We start from the raw sequence: 16,723 nt of genomic DNA, 5'->3' as shown, positions 1-16,723 counted from the left end.
TCTTTTTATTTTTTATTTTGAGACAGGGTCTCATCAAGTCACTGAGGCTAACTTTGAGCTTGGTGATCCTCCTGCCCCAGCCTCGAGCTACTAGGATTAGATGTACAGGTGTACACCACCATGCCTAGCCTATAAGTTATTTTTAAATAATTATTTTCTTTAGTCAAAATTTGTATGCCCCTGGGAAGAGGAGTCACAAATACCACTTTCCTATATACTATATGAATCCTTAGAATACCAGAGGTTTTTATAAACTATACCATTTTTCTTCATTTCTGAGAAATGTTTTTCTACCTTCTATCATTCTTTAATCAGGGTATATAACATAGTTTATCACATTTTTCTCTAAAAAGCTATTATTCATGATATACCTCACAGTTGATATTGAGTATACATGAAGAGTGTAGTATCATAACTCTTTATTCACATAATTATTCATCATTACTTCTTGCTTTATGTTGTATGAAGTTAGTGGCTCATTGTCTGAAAACAATTGATAACAGGTAGTTTGTAAAGATAGAATATGAAACCTTAAGAAAATAATGGGTTGGATATGGGAATGTCATTTACTGTTTGGCAAACATTCTGGCTATTGCCAGGGACCGAAGCTATAGCCAGTATGTCTACATATTGCCCATATGATATTTTTATATATTATTTAGCTTGCTAATTGCTTATTGTGAATTCAAGTATCCCTTGTATAGAAGTGTGCCTCACAAAATGGCAGACCTGTGGACCTGTAGACCTGTGGTTAAAAGTCCAAAGAATGGATACCTTCTTGGATTAGAAACTGATTCCCCTTCTCATTAAGCTTTCTGGCATTTTCCAGAGCTGTTTTTGGAGAAATGCTTAGAGTATTTAATTATAATACCCAGGCAGGCATACATTTCTGGTTATTGGTCCTCTTTCTATAGGGCCCTTAGAATACTTGGCTATATTTGTTGTACTTGATCACTAATGATGAAGCTTTAAAATGATCTTGAAATATGAAGTAGATAGCAAGGTTTCAATGGGGAGCTGTGTGGGGTAGACAAAATGTACTTAATGTCAGGAAATTCCCCTTGTCTTCCTTTGCTGACAGTGTATCTGTTGCTTACTGAAGAAATGGTTCTAGGCCCTGTCCTCGGAACTTGGGATATACAGTGGAGGAAGACATTGTCCCTGCTTTCAAAGGGCTTACAGTGGAGGTGGGGAGACAGATGCATTTGTATTTGCTGTGACAGGCAGATGAGACAGGCATTGGGACTATGGAGATCTGACAGCTGGAAGAGGTGGTGTAAGGTGTAGGTGATGTTTGGCTTGGATTTGGAAGGTTGAATAGGAGTTAAGTAGATGAGAAAGCATAGAAATCGAGATGGGTAAGAGGGAGAAAGAGTATGTTTTACAAACGGGAAAATTTACTAAGTAAGGAAGATAAAACAATATGATTTTTCAGAGATTTGGAAATTATTCTAATACCTCGATAGAGTGGGCAAACAGCAAAGAAACGAGGTGGAAGTAGGCTGAGAAGAAATACAAAGCCTCAAATGGCAATCAGTTAAACATTCTGATGGAGCCCTCTGCTGGAAGTTATAGGGATTTCAAACAGAAAATTATTATTGTATTTCAGTTCTCTTATGCATTAAATGGCTTAACAACTCAGTTGTTCCGTTCTGGACCATGTTCTCTTATGATGTCTTGGCAGGGCCTAGTCTTATGTACCTGTGCTTAGGTTAGTCCCGAATCTTTTTGCTACAACTGTGCAATTCAGTTAATCCAGATGTTATTTTTCCTTTCTTTCAAGACCAACCCGTCTAATAGTTCCTCCTAGTTACACATTAGAATCACTTAGGCAATTTTTAAGAAATACTGAAACCCTGGGGTCCATTGTAGATAATTCATTTCACAATCTGTAGAGTTGAGCCTACATAGCAAATATTTTTTTAGAGTACCTCAGGCTGACCATTTGTGAAACCATAGTTTCACTTAAGGTATTGGATTCTCCCCACCCATAATATGTCCATTCTTCAAACATCTATCCTTTCTCTTTCCTGGCAGCATAGAGACACATTGTCTTTCACATCTCTGGTCTCTTCGACCTGAGACTTAATCCCTGAGTACCATTTCTGCTTCTAACACTTCTGCCAGACCTGTGAGGATTTTCTGTGTGATAGGTGCACAGTAAATGTTTCTCCACAGTGAGGAGAATAAGTAGGGTGTGTATTGTGGTGGCTCGGCCAGTGAACTGAGCATGTGCTCCTGGTTAATCTAAATGCAGGTATGTGTACTCCTCTTGGTCTGTGGGATTTTAAAGGGAGTACAGGAATTTTCTGTGTGCTTCTGTGTTTTTTCAAGTTATCTTTTTCCTGACAATCAGATTTTTATGTTCCTTTAGGGAAAAGAATCCAAGTCTGTTAATGAATTTTCCAGAATGTCAAGTATTATTGAATAGAAAAAAATATTTTCAGAATTAAGAAGATATATATTATATATATACCGTTAATATGCTATGTATTTTGAATATACAGGTGATTTTAGTAATCATCTGTGGCCAGGTATAATGGCACATGCCTGCAATCCCAGTGATTCAAGAGACTGAGCCAGGAAGATCACAAATTTGTGGCCAGTGTCAGTAACTTAGCAAGACCCTGTCTCAAAAAATAAAAAGGCCTGGGGTTATAGCTTAGTGGTAGAGTACCCTTGGATTCAATCCCCAGTACTACCAAAAAATGAAAAAACATAATAATTATCTCCTTTATTTACATTTGGGTTTATTATTTAGGAAGCATTTTCATATATACTATCTTTTGATAGCACTAATACATCTAGAACACATATATTTGGCTATTTTATAACATCAAATATTTGTTGGAAATGCAGTAGAATTGAAGATATATATATAGCCCAAGGGTACAATAGTGACTGAGGCTTCTGTGCCTTCTTTCTCCCATCAGTTTTCTTTAACCATTCATCTATTAGTTGGGAAGGGCTCTGGCCTAGGCATGCAGCTGTAGAGATTGAAGGTCTGTGACCTTGTATGGGAGAAAAAAAAATACCCTGGGATAATTCAACAGCATTTGTATTAGAATTAGGGAGTCAAGTGGAGGGTGGCACATTTGATGTCTTAGAGCAGCTGGAACATTGTGAAGTTAGTGTGGCCAGAAATTCAGCAGGCCCAGTGTTGGAGAAGAGATATATATAACTTGTTCAGAAGGAAAAATAACAGGCAGAGACCTTAAATATTTGACAGTTATCAGATAAGTTTTCTTTCTCTGCATTCTATTAAAATTTAGAATTCACAAAAAAGATGAAAAAATTCTACACTGAACTCCCATAGACCCTCCATTTAGATCCTACAATTTGTATTTACTATACGTATTATACTCCCACCCCCTCCCCACCCACCAAATCTAATTTATTTCATGTTTTTAACCAGTTAATATTTATTACTTTTATGTGAGATAAAATTTATAAATAGTGCAATACAAAAATTTTAATTGTTTGACTATTTAAGTTCCCATAGCACCTCTCTACTCCTCACCCCATCAAGATGCAGCCTGTTACTATCATCTACTCTTCCTAGTAAGCATCCATTCCATTCTCCCTCCAAGTAAGCCCACATTTCGATTTTTCCCCACTGTAGGTTAATTTTGACTGTTCTAGACTTTAGGTAGTGTTTTATGTAAAACAAAGATTTTTAAATTCACCTATGTTGCATCTTTCAGTAGGTGTTTGCATATTTCATTTTTAATTACTGAGTAGTATTTCATTGTAGATAAATGAGTTTATCTTTTCTGTTAAGGATGCTGGGATTGTAGCAGCATAACTGTTATGAAAGCTGCTTTGCAGTCTCTGGTACCACTGTTTTGTGAACATATCCTTTTATTTCTTTTAGGATGGAATTGCTTAGTCAAAGATTGTGCATTTGTTTAGTTTTATTAACTACTTTCTTTCGAGCTGTTGTGATTTTTCTGGGGTCTGGTTTTCTATTTGAATTTTACTTGCCCAATATGGAATGGATAGTGGCTTGCCCTCAGGTCAGAAGTTGTAAAAATGGAAAACTTACAATGCCATTCATTCTTCCAAATGGCAACTATCTTAAATTTTCTGTCTCTTTTGATACCTCCCAGTGCTTTCTGACACCTGTTTTTTTTTTTTTAAAGTATAAAGTATAAAAGTAAAAGTCTGTACTTTTCATTTGCAAGAAGGCTCTTTAAAACAGAGAACCTGGTCATGGAAGCATTTAAATAGTTACTATTCTGGTCACTGTGGTTCCTCAGATGAATGTGGGTTAAACTCAGAGTTGTAGTTTTCTAGGAAGAGGAATAGAAAGCCCAGATGCCCTTTTTTCCTAGGATTACTTCCAAGGAGTCAATTTATGAATGAAGCCTTGCCTGGTGCAAAGATTTCTGGACATACTCCAACTTGCTTGGGCAGTTAAAATAGATGTCAAGAGTCTCTAGGAAAATGGACCCCGGGTATATTCAGGTGGAGAACTCTGCCAGCCAGCAGCAGGCTTGAAGTGAGAATTTAAAGAACACATGGCCATTTGGTAGTGACTGAAAATTACAATTGTGTGTATTGCATGATCCAGTAATTCTGCTTTTAGGAATTTACCTTATGAATTTGTTCACACACATTAAAAATAAAAAGGTTGTTTGTTCATGATAATAGTGTAAGAATTGTCAATATCCTGGTAACTACTGCTAGGGAAAGATGCCAGTCTTATTTTGATATCTTGTTTCATGTTAGAACACAGAACTACCTTTCTAAGTTTGGTCAATTTACATAAGTTTCCAAGTTCATGTTAAAATTCAAGATAATATTCTTTGAGGATTTTCTAAGCTAATTCATACAAAGTACCTATCTTGTGTCTGGTTCACCAGAGAAGTTATTTCAAATTTATGGGTATTTTTGTTCTCTAATAATTTTGTTCTTGTTATATACAGCAAAGACATGAGCATAGGCAGAGCTTAGATACCAGATTGATTTGCTTGGCACATAGTGTAGGGACAGTGGCAATTAAAAGCACAAATTTTTTGTCTCATATTAATGGAACCCTTAAATGACAAATAATAAAATTTACTTTTATTTTTTAGGGAATGGGAAACTAGTGAAGAGTTTGATTTTGTTTTAAGCTGGAGAATGACAGTTTTTGAAATTTTAAAATCAATATGGATCTGCTGTGTGAAAAGGGGATTGGAAAAAGACCAAAGTTACTATATAGAGTTAGGTTGGGAGGTTGTTAGAGTCCAATGTATAAACAATGAAAAGCTAACCTTGAGTCTGTGGGAGTGGAAATAGAAAGTATGTGTGCAAGTTCTCTGGAAGTGATTCAGCAGGATTTGTGCATGTTGGGAGCAGAGAAGAGGAAGAAGTCCAAGATGACTCTGGAATCTGAGCTTGGCTGGGACAGCACAGTGCACTATTTCAAGAATTTGAAAGATTGGGTAATGAATGATTAATCTGGGTCAGGACTAGTGACACAAGCCTGTAATTCCAGCGACTCAGGACTGTGAGGCAGGAGTATCATCACATGTTTGAGTTCAGCCTAGGCAATGTAGTGAGACCCTGTCACAAAATGAAAAAATGAAAAGGGCTGGGAATGTGGCTCCAGTGGCAGAGCACTGCTAAGTTCAATCCACAGTACCACACCAAAAAAAATGATGAATTTGTGAAAAATTTGAGCGGCAGCCATGTCCAATAAATAATTGGTAATGTTGGTCTTGTGAGATTGATTAAATATAGAAAGAAATTCTGAGGAAATAGACCAAGGTGCTGTAGAAGTTAAGAATGTAGTTGAGGTCTGCAGGAGAGAAAACCTTAAGTGGGACTCGAGAGAGAGTGATAGAACAATGGAATACCCTCAGTGAGCATTTGTAGTGGGAGGGGAAAGGAAAAGAAGCATGGGGTATGGGGAGCAAGAGGATCTGGCCACACACAGAGGATTACTTGAGCATAGGTGCAGGAGAATTAATATTTTGGAAGCCCAAGGAACAGCTATCTAAGAGTGTCTAGTTTTCCAATGACATGTGAGAAAAGAGGAAGATCACTGAGTTTGGCAACCTTTAGGAGCAATATCAATTGGATTTGGGGACAGAAGGACTTGGAAAAAGAATGAGTGTCATAGTAGTGGATACAGTGGGCCAGATCATTCATTTATAAAGTTTAGCAGGTAAAGAAAGGAGACTGTTGCTGCAACCTCTCTGCCATAGCCAGAAATCTGCAAGGGGTGATGGGGGATTGAGAAAAGATGATCATGTATATAGAGAAAGGTGGGACACTGTACTCTAATGGAGGAACAGTGACCCAGAGCTACCTCAGCACGTTTATTTCATAGGTTTTATCATCAAAGGTTATTTTTGGGAAAGTTTCTGCAAAGCAGGTAGACTGAGGGACACAGCACTGGTGAGACATTAGGGTTATTTTTTTTATGCTTAGAATTCTCCATCCCAAGGAGATGGTATCTGAGTTCAAGGTCCCGACTGATAGAACTCTGTGCCTTTGCACAGTTTCCTCAGGCTGGGTGTCACCATAGCAACTGGGCAATCTTGACCTGTACTTTTACATGGGAAATTCTTAGTGCAAACGCAACCATGAGGCATAGTCGGAGATGATGATCCAGGTCACTGCTCTACTGAATTTGTTAGAATGGCTAGTTTCCAAGGGAAGAATTATTTTTCTTTTATGCAGTCCTAAACATATATGCTTATGTATTAAATATATATGACACACACACACGGAAAACCGCAACTTCTTCCACGGACAATGTTTGAGGAGTAGCTAATTAACATAATTGTTGAATGCTTTGTGAGAAGCTGCTAAGTAACAATAAATGTAATAATAATTACAAAATAACAATAAATGCAGTAACAGAACTGCATCACTTAATCACGTGTTACTCTTTAAGCCTGCCATCTCTTCTGAGTGAAAGTCATCTTCCTGCTTAAATGCAATTGTTTATTCATTAGTAATTATGATTTATATAAAATAGAAGTATTACCTTTGTTACGACTGTGGTGGTTATTAATGGAATAACCTATTATCAGTCATTTTCAGGGGCAAATCAGATGTGTCCTAAATAAAATTTTTGCTTTCTCAAGTCTTTTGTTTATGGAGGGAGGAAGGGAATCTACTGGGTGCTGTCTACATGCTAGAGAGCTGATGTGCACTTTAAAGTGTTTCCCTCATTTAATCCTTATTTACATATGAGGCAAAAATGCCAAAACCCAATATTCAAGGTGCTCTGAAAACCAGTAGGGTCTTTGTAACTTGTGTGGCCTCAAAACTTGAACTAAATTGATGTGAGTCTATTCATAGCCTTTGCCTATCCTATTTAGTATGAGTGTTCAAATATTTTGCAACAGAAATATTAATGTCTTTGATTACTGGGTTCTTCCAGATCACTCTGATGACATTGTCATGTAATATACAATATGTGTATGACATAACCTTCTGATGTTCAAAACATTCCAAATGCTGAAACTCAAATCTTAGGACTTTATAGTTCTGAAGATGTTTTTTCCTCCTGGTTATAGTTACAGACAGTTGGAGCTCTGGGAATACAAGGTTAAAGGAATAATTCTGTAAAGTGGGCCCATTGTGCTAGCCCTTGGCATAACTGTCTTTTAAAAAACAAATTGCCCACATCCTTGCCTGCCTTAAGTCAATAGGATATGTTACATTCCTTAGCAAGCTCCCTGTTATCTGAAGGAGAAATGCAGACCCGAAATGATAAGCATATAAGTGATTCTTTAAGAGTGGGGTGGAGGGTACTTTTGTAACCCTTACACAGATTAGATCCCAGAACTCAAGAAGATAGGGATAATTTTCTGTAACCAAAGAAATCTATGAGAACAGATTGCAATTAGAACTGGTCAGCATGGGCCAAAGTGACCTAGAGTTGTTATGCACACAGGGGACCTGAAACACTGCTATTGTACAGCTGGCAGCCAAGAGTCGAGAGGTAGACCTGAGGGGGACTCTCTGAAAACTCCCCTGTAACCCCCCAGTAAAATATGAGGGCCAAAGAGGTCTGCCATACACTCTCTCGAGCATGTCCCCTTTTCCCGTCCTTTCTAATGAACTCATGCCTGCTACTTTGAGTCACATGCCTGAACTCTTTGTGGCATGATCATAAGAACAGTGAGAACTTCTCTGGCAATCTCGACTTCCTGGCAGGCCTTTGCTCTGGAGCACTGGTATATCATTCTACCTGATTTTGTTGGCCAGAAATTCATTGTGTATTCATAGGTTTTGTCTGAGTAGTGGTTCTAAAATGCTGGGGATTTTGTTTTTCTTCAGTTATGGGGGGAGACACAGGCATGGAAATGATTGTTAAGATGTAAGAGATTGATACTAAAATTCCCAAAATAGGAGGCAGGGAAACCTGTGTGGGTCAAAGGCAGAAGGAGCCAGGGGAAAGCATGCAGAAAGCCTCAATTGTGGTTTTCATGGAGGGAATGGGTTTAGCCTGGTAGACGAGCTTGGGCAAGTTTGATTGGACAGGATGGCTAATTTGGGCATCTCTAAGCTTACAAGGGTAGTCTCTAGCTGGTTTACTGGTACTTACTCCAGGTGTTAGGACAGATTATTGCTGCCTGGAATATAAAACACTACCTAGAGGAGGGTTCAGAGTGATTTCCATGTCAAAACTGCTCACAGAAGAGTTATTTATTCTCTCTAGCAATTAGTCCTGAGAGGGCACTTCCTCCAGGATTACCTTCTCAAGGTCAAAGCATCATAAAATAGAAAAGTGAAAGGCATGATTCACACAGTGGTGTGTATGACGTCTGTATGGGTGTTATTGACTGGGAACACACATTTGTATCTTCACTGCTTGGTGACAGTGACCCTTTTAGGCAGCTCTCTTAGGGTGATTTTTGTCAGGAGTTTGAGCTCCTGGAAATTTTCTTCCTGTCTTCCTTAGCTTGCTGTAAACTTTGTATTCATTTATATATATTTAAGAATATTTTTGACCATTTTGTGAGTGTAGTTGTGATGTAGTGTAACTGTAAACTTGCTGGAATTTAGGTATTTGGAGTCTTCCCTTTAAGAATAACTCCTGTAAACATTTATTCTGACTGTGTCATCATTACTTCATTGCTTTTTTTTGGGGGGGGGTATTGCTTTTGTTTTTCATTGTGTTGTTTTATTTTGAAATTTGTTGGTTCTCTAGCCTATTTTTCAGACTATCCCTTGAGGGTGCTTTGGTTTTCAGAAACTGCCATAGACACATTAAAATTTGTAGAAAAATTGAGTTGATGTGATAATAGAAAAGATATGACGAATACATTGTCAGTAATGGAACTTAATTTCCCAGGTGGGTCTGAGATTGGGTCTAACCCCAACTCTAAGAAGGTTCAGTAGGAGCTGGAGAACAGCTACCTGAAATAGGGACTCCTTTGAAGAGATGGTCCTAATTTGGATAAATGGGTTCAGATATACTTATTGAAAACTGGCTGTTTTTATGCTTGAAGAAGGAAAATATGTAAATAATATTAAGATGGAAGTGGAAAAAAAAACTAGGTGAAATAGTTTGAATAGTCCTCCTGTCAGGCTCTTGAGAGAAGACTGTTAGAATGCTTTTGTTGCAATTGCTCTTTCTTTCATTTATCTTATGGGATACAGTTACAGAGTTATTGTTTGCTGACACTTTTTTTTTTTCCAAATAAAAATTCTATCAGTAAAAAGCGAGCTCAAGGATGAAGGGAGTGGCAGTGGTGGGGAAGGCTTGGCACACTGCATTGCCCGCTGATGTGAGAGTCATAACTAGGTGCTTTGGGAGAGAAATGAGTTGGGAAAGTTTGGAAAGGGAAGGAAGGCAACCTGCTCCCCTCCATGCAGGAGTACCACAGTCCTGGGTACAGAGGGTTCCAGAGGGAACAAAAGCCTTCAGTGAGTGCTTGGAGCCACCCTTCTTTGGATTTCACAAGTTTTTCCATTAATGTCCTCTTTCTGCTCCAGGAGTCAATCCAGGGAACTACACTGCATTTCTTTGTCTCATCTCCCCAGTTGCCTTTGTTCTATGACAGCTTTTCAGTTTTGTTTTTCATGCCTTCAGTAGTCTCAAGGAAAACCAGCCAGGCATCCTGTAAGAATTTTGCCTCAATCTGGCTTTGTCTGATTTTCTTCTCATGATTAGACTGGAGTTATGGGTTTGGGAAAGAATTGCACAGACACAAAGCAAATTCTTGTTACATAATCTAATTATTGTTTAAATCATCAAATTTTGTCTAGATTAACTTTAAGATCTAGATTAGCTTTAACAATTCTAAAATGCTATGCTCATATATTTTATAGGGCCACTGTAATTTTTCATGTAAATATTTCCAGTATTGAAATTTTTACCTTTAGTTATACCCAAATGATAAGCAGGTAGGGAAAGTCCACACCAACAAACTCGTAAGCGAAGCACAAGACTGGTGTTCTTTTTTTGGAGTGTGAAGAGAAGTGTTGTTGGAAGGAACAAAATCATGTATAGTAATCATTTGTATTCTCAGAGCTGTTTGACTGCACTGTACTCATATCATAACCCTCCATAGTAGCTGTCTTTAATGAACATGATCATACAGCATGGCCTGGGTCTTTACCGCCACGCTTACTGGCATCTTTACACTTAGACTACAACAGTCACTCTGACAGGATTTCTGGGTGTTTAAATGACTGATGGCATACTTGTTTCCAGTTAGGCAAGATTACTATTCAATGTTTCCCCCTCCCCCTCCCACTGGGGGGTTGAACTCGGGGGCACTTGGCTACTGAGCCACATCCCCAGCCCTATTTTGTATTTTGTTTAGAGACAGAGTCTCACTTGAGTTGCTTAGTGCCTCTTTTGCTGAGCTGGCTTTGAACTTGCAATCCTCTTGCCTCAGCCTCCCAAGCTGCTGGGATTACAAATGTGCACTATTGTACCTGGCTATCTAATGGTTTTATGTGATCTGTTTAGGTGGTGCTGAATAGATTTTCATAAAAGGTCTTAAAGGGTCCTCCTAAACTAAGTATCTGTTGCAATCACTAGGGCTCAAACCATGACACTTAGTGACTGTGGATGTCTTATGGATCCTCAAGCTCAATCATGCATTTTTGTTTTCTCTGCATTTAGTTCTTTTGCAGCTGGCAAGTGATGCTTTGCCAAATGATATGACCTTGGCTCTTGCATACCTCCTTGCCTTACCACAGGTAAGCCTGCCTTTTCCATTAAAGAAGTACTTAAAAGTGAGTAAACAGAAAATCTGTAATGGGGATTTTTTATCAGTAAAATCATTTATAAATATGTCATTTCCTTCTGGTGTTTCTTAGGTGCTGAAAGGACCCTAGTCAGTATCCAGACAGTGAATCCTACAATGTAGCTTAAGTGTTGATATTTAAATACACTTTTGCATGCATGGGATCTGCTTCATAGTACCTTCTGAGTTTTCATATCATCATGTTAGGTTGCCCAGCAGTTGGAGTTGGTGGGATAAGAACTTTATCGAAATCCAGGGCAGTGACTAGAAATGGAACAATTTAAATGATCTCTTTAATTTTCTTTCAACTGAGTTAATTATATCTTGTCCCTTCCTAGGTGTTAGATGCTAACAGGTGCTTTGAAAAGCAGTCCCACTCGGCATTGTCTCTCCAGCTGGCAGCCTATTACTACAGCCTGCAGATCTATGCCCGCCTGGCTCCATGTTTCAGGGACAAGTGCCATCCGCTGTACAGGGTGAGTCCTCATGTTTTCCATGTTATTGATGAGAAAGTTCAAGCATTCCTAGAATAGTCAAAACATGTTTTTTTCCCTTTGTATCCCAAATGCTTCCAAGTGGCAGACAGGCCTTGCCTTTTCTGTTAGACAGTTGCTTTTCCAGGTATCAGAGGTAGAGCTTTTGATATTTATTATGAATACCAATTCTTTTCCCTAATTTTTCTTTCATTTATTTTCTAAGTGCTTAATTAGGAGAGGCTAAATGAAGAATAGGCTTTTTAATTCACTGTTTCAAAGGAAGATGGCTATCTAATTTAATAAAGTAGGCCATGTAATATTTTGAGCCATATTGTACTTTCATTTATTTTAAAGCCAGAGGTATGACAATAGTAATTATATAGATAGAATGTTGAAACATGGTAAAAATTGTCAATTTCTGAGCAGAAGTATCTAACTATGACTCGAGATATATGTACCTTCTTTTGTAGATACAAAAGTTTTAACAGATGCTTATAGGAAGTTATAGCCATCCAAGTTTCCTTGTATAGACAAGTTTTAAAGATCAGCATTAGGAAATGATCTACTTTTTATATTGGATTGTTTTAAGAACATCAGTACTTAAAGAGCAGATGAGTAAACTTTCAAATCCACTAGACGCACAGTCTACGATCCAAATTTTATTGAGGGAAGATTCTCCTTTCTTGACCTAAAGCAGACAATAACTTAACTGCCTCAGTCATCCTGAACAAATCTAAGAACTCTTACTCCAAGTGTCTGAACACATTCCTTTTGAATCAGTTTTTATTCAAGAGAAGAGGGACAGTCGGTGTGCCACCCACCACAGTTTAGTCTCCAATGACACTGTCATCATTTGGTGTGCAGTGGTCTTAGGCATAGTTTTATTATCATGATTGTGTTTGGCCAGGAAATAGGAATGTTTTCTTCTTTTACTCAGTTGATGTATGACTTTATTTGGGGAATTTGATTTTTGTTTTAATAGCTGCTGCTACTTTGTTCAGTTACTTATTTCACTTACAAACTTGATTCCCCCCCCCAGAAGGTCAGGTTCTCAAAATATATCTGATTGAATTATCTCAGTGGAAAGCATGTGCTGAAATGAGGTCTTTCTCTTTCATTCCAATTTATGTCATTTATATAAAGCTACTACTTTGTGCATGGTGCTTGCTGTACCTTTCTTGAATATAGAGAATCAAAAGAACACTAGTCAGCTAGATTGTTGATCTCCTAGAGCATCTTGTACTTGCCACCCTCTCCTCCTGGCTTGGTGCCTGACCTCGGTGACCTCGGCACTCACTGTCTGTGCATGTAAAGGAGTCATAGGAGCTGTGGATTAGAGTGGCAGCAAGAAGATATGCAAAAATTTCTAGAGAGATGTGTTAAGAGAGTGAGGAGAGTTAGTGCCTCTCCGTTTCTTTTCATCTCTCTACCTCATGTCCTCACCCTAATTCAGTCTCATTTCTTTACCTAAACTCATGTCTGCCTCTTACACATCACTTTGTGTTCTTCCTTCGTTTTCCTGTCTTCAGGCTTGTTGTACTCTCTGCCCAAAGTACTTTTCCCACCATGCCTTTGCTAAGCTAGTTGGTAGGTGCCTGACCAGTATAGCTTTCTTCAGTATTCCCAGGGTGAGGGGACTCCGTGTGCTTTGGCACTGCCTTATACTTGCCTCTGTCTTGGCACATGTATGCTACTTCTTGAGTTTTTCCTTTCCATCTCACTGGATAATGAGCTATTTGAGGATAGCGTTTGTCTTTCTTTATTGGGTTTCCCAATGCATAGAGCAGGACCTGGAATATAAATAGAAATGTTTACTGGGTAGGTGACTGAAAATTCATAGGTAATTCTATAGCACATACAAGATAATTGAATTTACATATTGTATATTCATCAAATATTTATCTTGTGACTGCTGTGTGCCAGGAAGTGTTCTGGAAGAAGCAAGAGGGAACGAAGCATAGTGAGCCCTCCCCCTTTTAGGAATTACATTCTAAAGGCATCATAAACAGAAGAGGTGAATCAAATAGGTACTAAAACAAAAGCAAAGTGAAGTAGAAGAAGCTGGGATGTGCATGTGTGAAAAATACTATTTAAATAGGGTCCGGAAAGGCCTCAGTTGAGAAGATGACTTTGACTAAAGAAAAGGGGACATAAGCAATACTGTGCAGATACCTGAGGGAAGAGCATTTCAGACAGGAACAAGCAGGACCAAAGGGACAGAAGTGTCACTTTTCTGTCATACGTACTATATTATTTCTTGTAAGGTATTTGAGTTGATGTTTAAATTTTACTATATAAAATTCAAGGCATAGAGGACTTGCCTGACCCTGGAGAAAAGTGATATACATGCAGACTGTGGTCAGCCTTTGTCAATGGCTATGTGGGGACCCTTCTCTGTGGCCAAGAAAGATGTCAGGGCTGTGACAGCAACAGTTAGTTTAGGAGCAAGTTTGTGGGAGTTGCCAATGGACAGTACAAATATAAAACTAACCCTGAAGAGGTACTTGGCTCTTTTTTTTTTTTTTTTTTCCACATTCATTCTGGTCTTTGATCCTTTGAGCAATCTCATTTTACAGAAAAGGAATCTTCTCTGGAGACAGTGATTCAGGAAACTGTGGCGACTTCCCTGGGTGCTCTGGTGGAAAGCACTGTCCTGTCACTGAGAACTCTGACTCCAGGCTTTCCCACCTGTAGCTTGGATGTGCTGCCACTCTGGCTTTGTGGCAAAGGAGGCAGTGTCTCTTTTTGTGGAGCTGAGTGATCTCTCTGGCACGCTAGTGTGTGGGTGATTTCCAGCAGGGTATTTTCATGGGTAGTTCTGAGTCTGGAGGTAAAACCTCAGCTCCTGTAACAGGTAAGATCCTCAGTGAACTGGCTGGCTCTGCCTTGCCCTTCCAGGTGCTTTCCTGATGCAACCTCTTGTGAAGCCTATGTTTAGCTGTTCAGAACTTTTATTTCTCTGAATTTAAATTCTTCTGTGTGCCTCTGTGCATGCATATACAACCTGTACTGCAAGCTACCCGCTTCTTCCACACTCTATATGGATGAGTAAGCCCACAGGTGCTGCCTTCCCTGCCTCCACCACAGACACCGGCCTTTTCCCCCTCTTTGCTCTTTGCATGTGCCCCAGGCAAGTAGTTCTTTTAGGATATTAAAATTGATGTGCATTTTACCTTATTTGAGTGTAGGAATACTACTGCCCCCTGGGTCCCCAGGACACTGTAGTTAAAAAGTGACCATTAATTGGCAAGTGAATAACTTCAGGAATCATATCAACTGAGTGTGTCAGGAAGCTATTTAAGCTTTCAGATTTGTGGTTTTGAGTCCTGAAGCTCTAGGGTTGAAAGGAAGTACAGGTAGGTATAATAGCTGGATGTCTGAAGAACACAAGAGTTTTCTGTTGACTGCCCAATGCCTCATTATTTGAGTCTTTTCAGCATCTTCCTCTGCATAAAACTGCACTGCTGAGTTTGGAATTAAATATGACAAACTCCTGATGAATCATCCTGGAAATTGAAATCAAAGTGGTTTCAATTTGTTGCCTACGCATAATAGCACCCAGTGGAGCTTAGCTTTCACTCAGTTGTCAGTTCAGCTTGTTTCTCATTCCACAGTCTTTTCACATTTTCTCTTTCCATCCCTGTCGTTATGTGCTGTGGGGATGCTAACTGAGGTTGATAGAATGTGCAGGAGTTCTGGTACAAGCTCTGGGCATCATGCAGGGCAGCAGTGTCCTGAGCCAGCCTCAGAGGCCTTGGAACTTGGCAGCTTTGTGAGAGGATCATTGGGGCAGTGCACCTCACCTGCATTTTTCTTTGTGGTTTTGTATGATGATGATTGGCAAATGGTCAGTAGGAATTCATTTTCTTTACTAACCTTTGCCCTAATTAACTTATTTTTATATTAAAGAAATGATATGCACATGACCAAAAAATGCAAGTGGTTAAAATGATATGCAATAGTTAGTGTTTCTCTTTTGTATCTATTAAAAAACATTTTATGGCTATACATATTTACACAACTATTTTTAGGTGAATGAGTAAATCATGCATATTGTACTATACCTTAATCTTTTTTTCACTTACAGCTCACCTTTATAGTTATTATAAATGTATCTTCAAATACAATCTTTCTAGCATTCTTTTAAGTCTTTAAGTTTTCAAAAGATGAAAATGGAAACAGATTTTTTAGTTTATAGGCTAGGGAAGCAAACACAGCAGTGATGAAATTCAAAGCTTTATGGTAGACTATTTCTAAAATGTGTTTTTTTAAGTTACTAATTGAAAATACTAAGTAGAAAATTATCTCGAGCAAAATAACAGTCCTAAAGCGGTAATGTACCACCTGAATAAAACTTCCTGAAAAGATATTACCAAGTCATTGAGCATTATGTTGTCACGAATCTTTATATTTTGTTTTTACAGCGATTTGACCATATTCTTTAAATAAATAAATTTTATTCAAAATCCTGAAGAACTGCATTGCAAGATATTTTTTTTGGGGGGGGGATAAACTAATCTAACTCTTCCCACTTTACTTTTTAAATTCCTGATGGTTTTTATGCTATTAGTCTTTACTGTGAAGTTTTGCAATATCATTGTGAATACTGAATATTTCAAAGCTACCTATGCAGTCCTTCACAATCTTCTCGTGGGCTAAAACTTTCATACTTGGGAATCAGCATCTTATGAATCATGTCATTGTCTTGGGAGAGAACAAGAGGAACAGAAGTTTAAATGTATTCTATACACCAGAGACCCTTGAGTGATGGCCAGTATGAGGCCAAGTAGAACACTCTTGGAGACCTGGTCAGTTGGTGTGAAAGCAGTGACAGGAGGCCAAGGAGCCAGCTGCAAGACTACAGCGTTAGGTGCCTCAAGTGCAGACTGGGTACTGGGGAAATAGGACCAGTTGTTCCTCTCTCACTGCTGGTTGCTGTGAGGGTTGAGTGAGAAGTTTATGGAATGCTTCAGAAGCTTGAGATGCTGTGCACTTGGGTAGTGCATGGATGTGTGAGCTGAAGTACTGGGTTAAGAGGGG

At 38.7% G+C, this 16,723-nt stretch overlaps 1 protein-coding gene across 2 annotated transcripts in view; it reads left to right on the top strand.

Annotated features, from left to right (window-relative positions):
- The window catches only part of Nbas (NBAS subunit of NRZ tethering complex), a 324,194-nt gene that overhangs the window by 206,503 nt on the left and 100,968 nt on the right, over window positions 1-16,723 (top strand). For both annotated transcript variants that reach the window (XM_026396378.2, XM_026395637.2), the window contains 2 exons: window positions 11,084-11,160; window positions 11,546-11,683. In XM_026396378.2, coding sequence (XP_026252163.2) covers window positions 11,084-11,160; window positions 11,546-11,683 — 215 coding nt within the window. The remainder of the gene's footprint in view (window positions 1-11,083; window positions 11,161-11,545; window positions 11,684-16,723) is intronic.

This window comes from Urocitellus parryii, chromosome 12, assembly GCF_045843805.1.
Source record: "Urocitellus parryii isolate mUroPar1 chromosome 12, mUroPar1.hap1, whole genome shotgun sequence".
NCBI lineage: Eukaryota > Metazoa > Chordata > Mammalia > Rodentia > Sciuridae > Urocitellus > Urocitellus parryii.
This window is presented reverse-complemented; position numbering and strand designations above follow the sequence as displayed.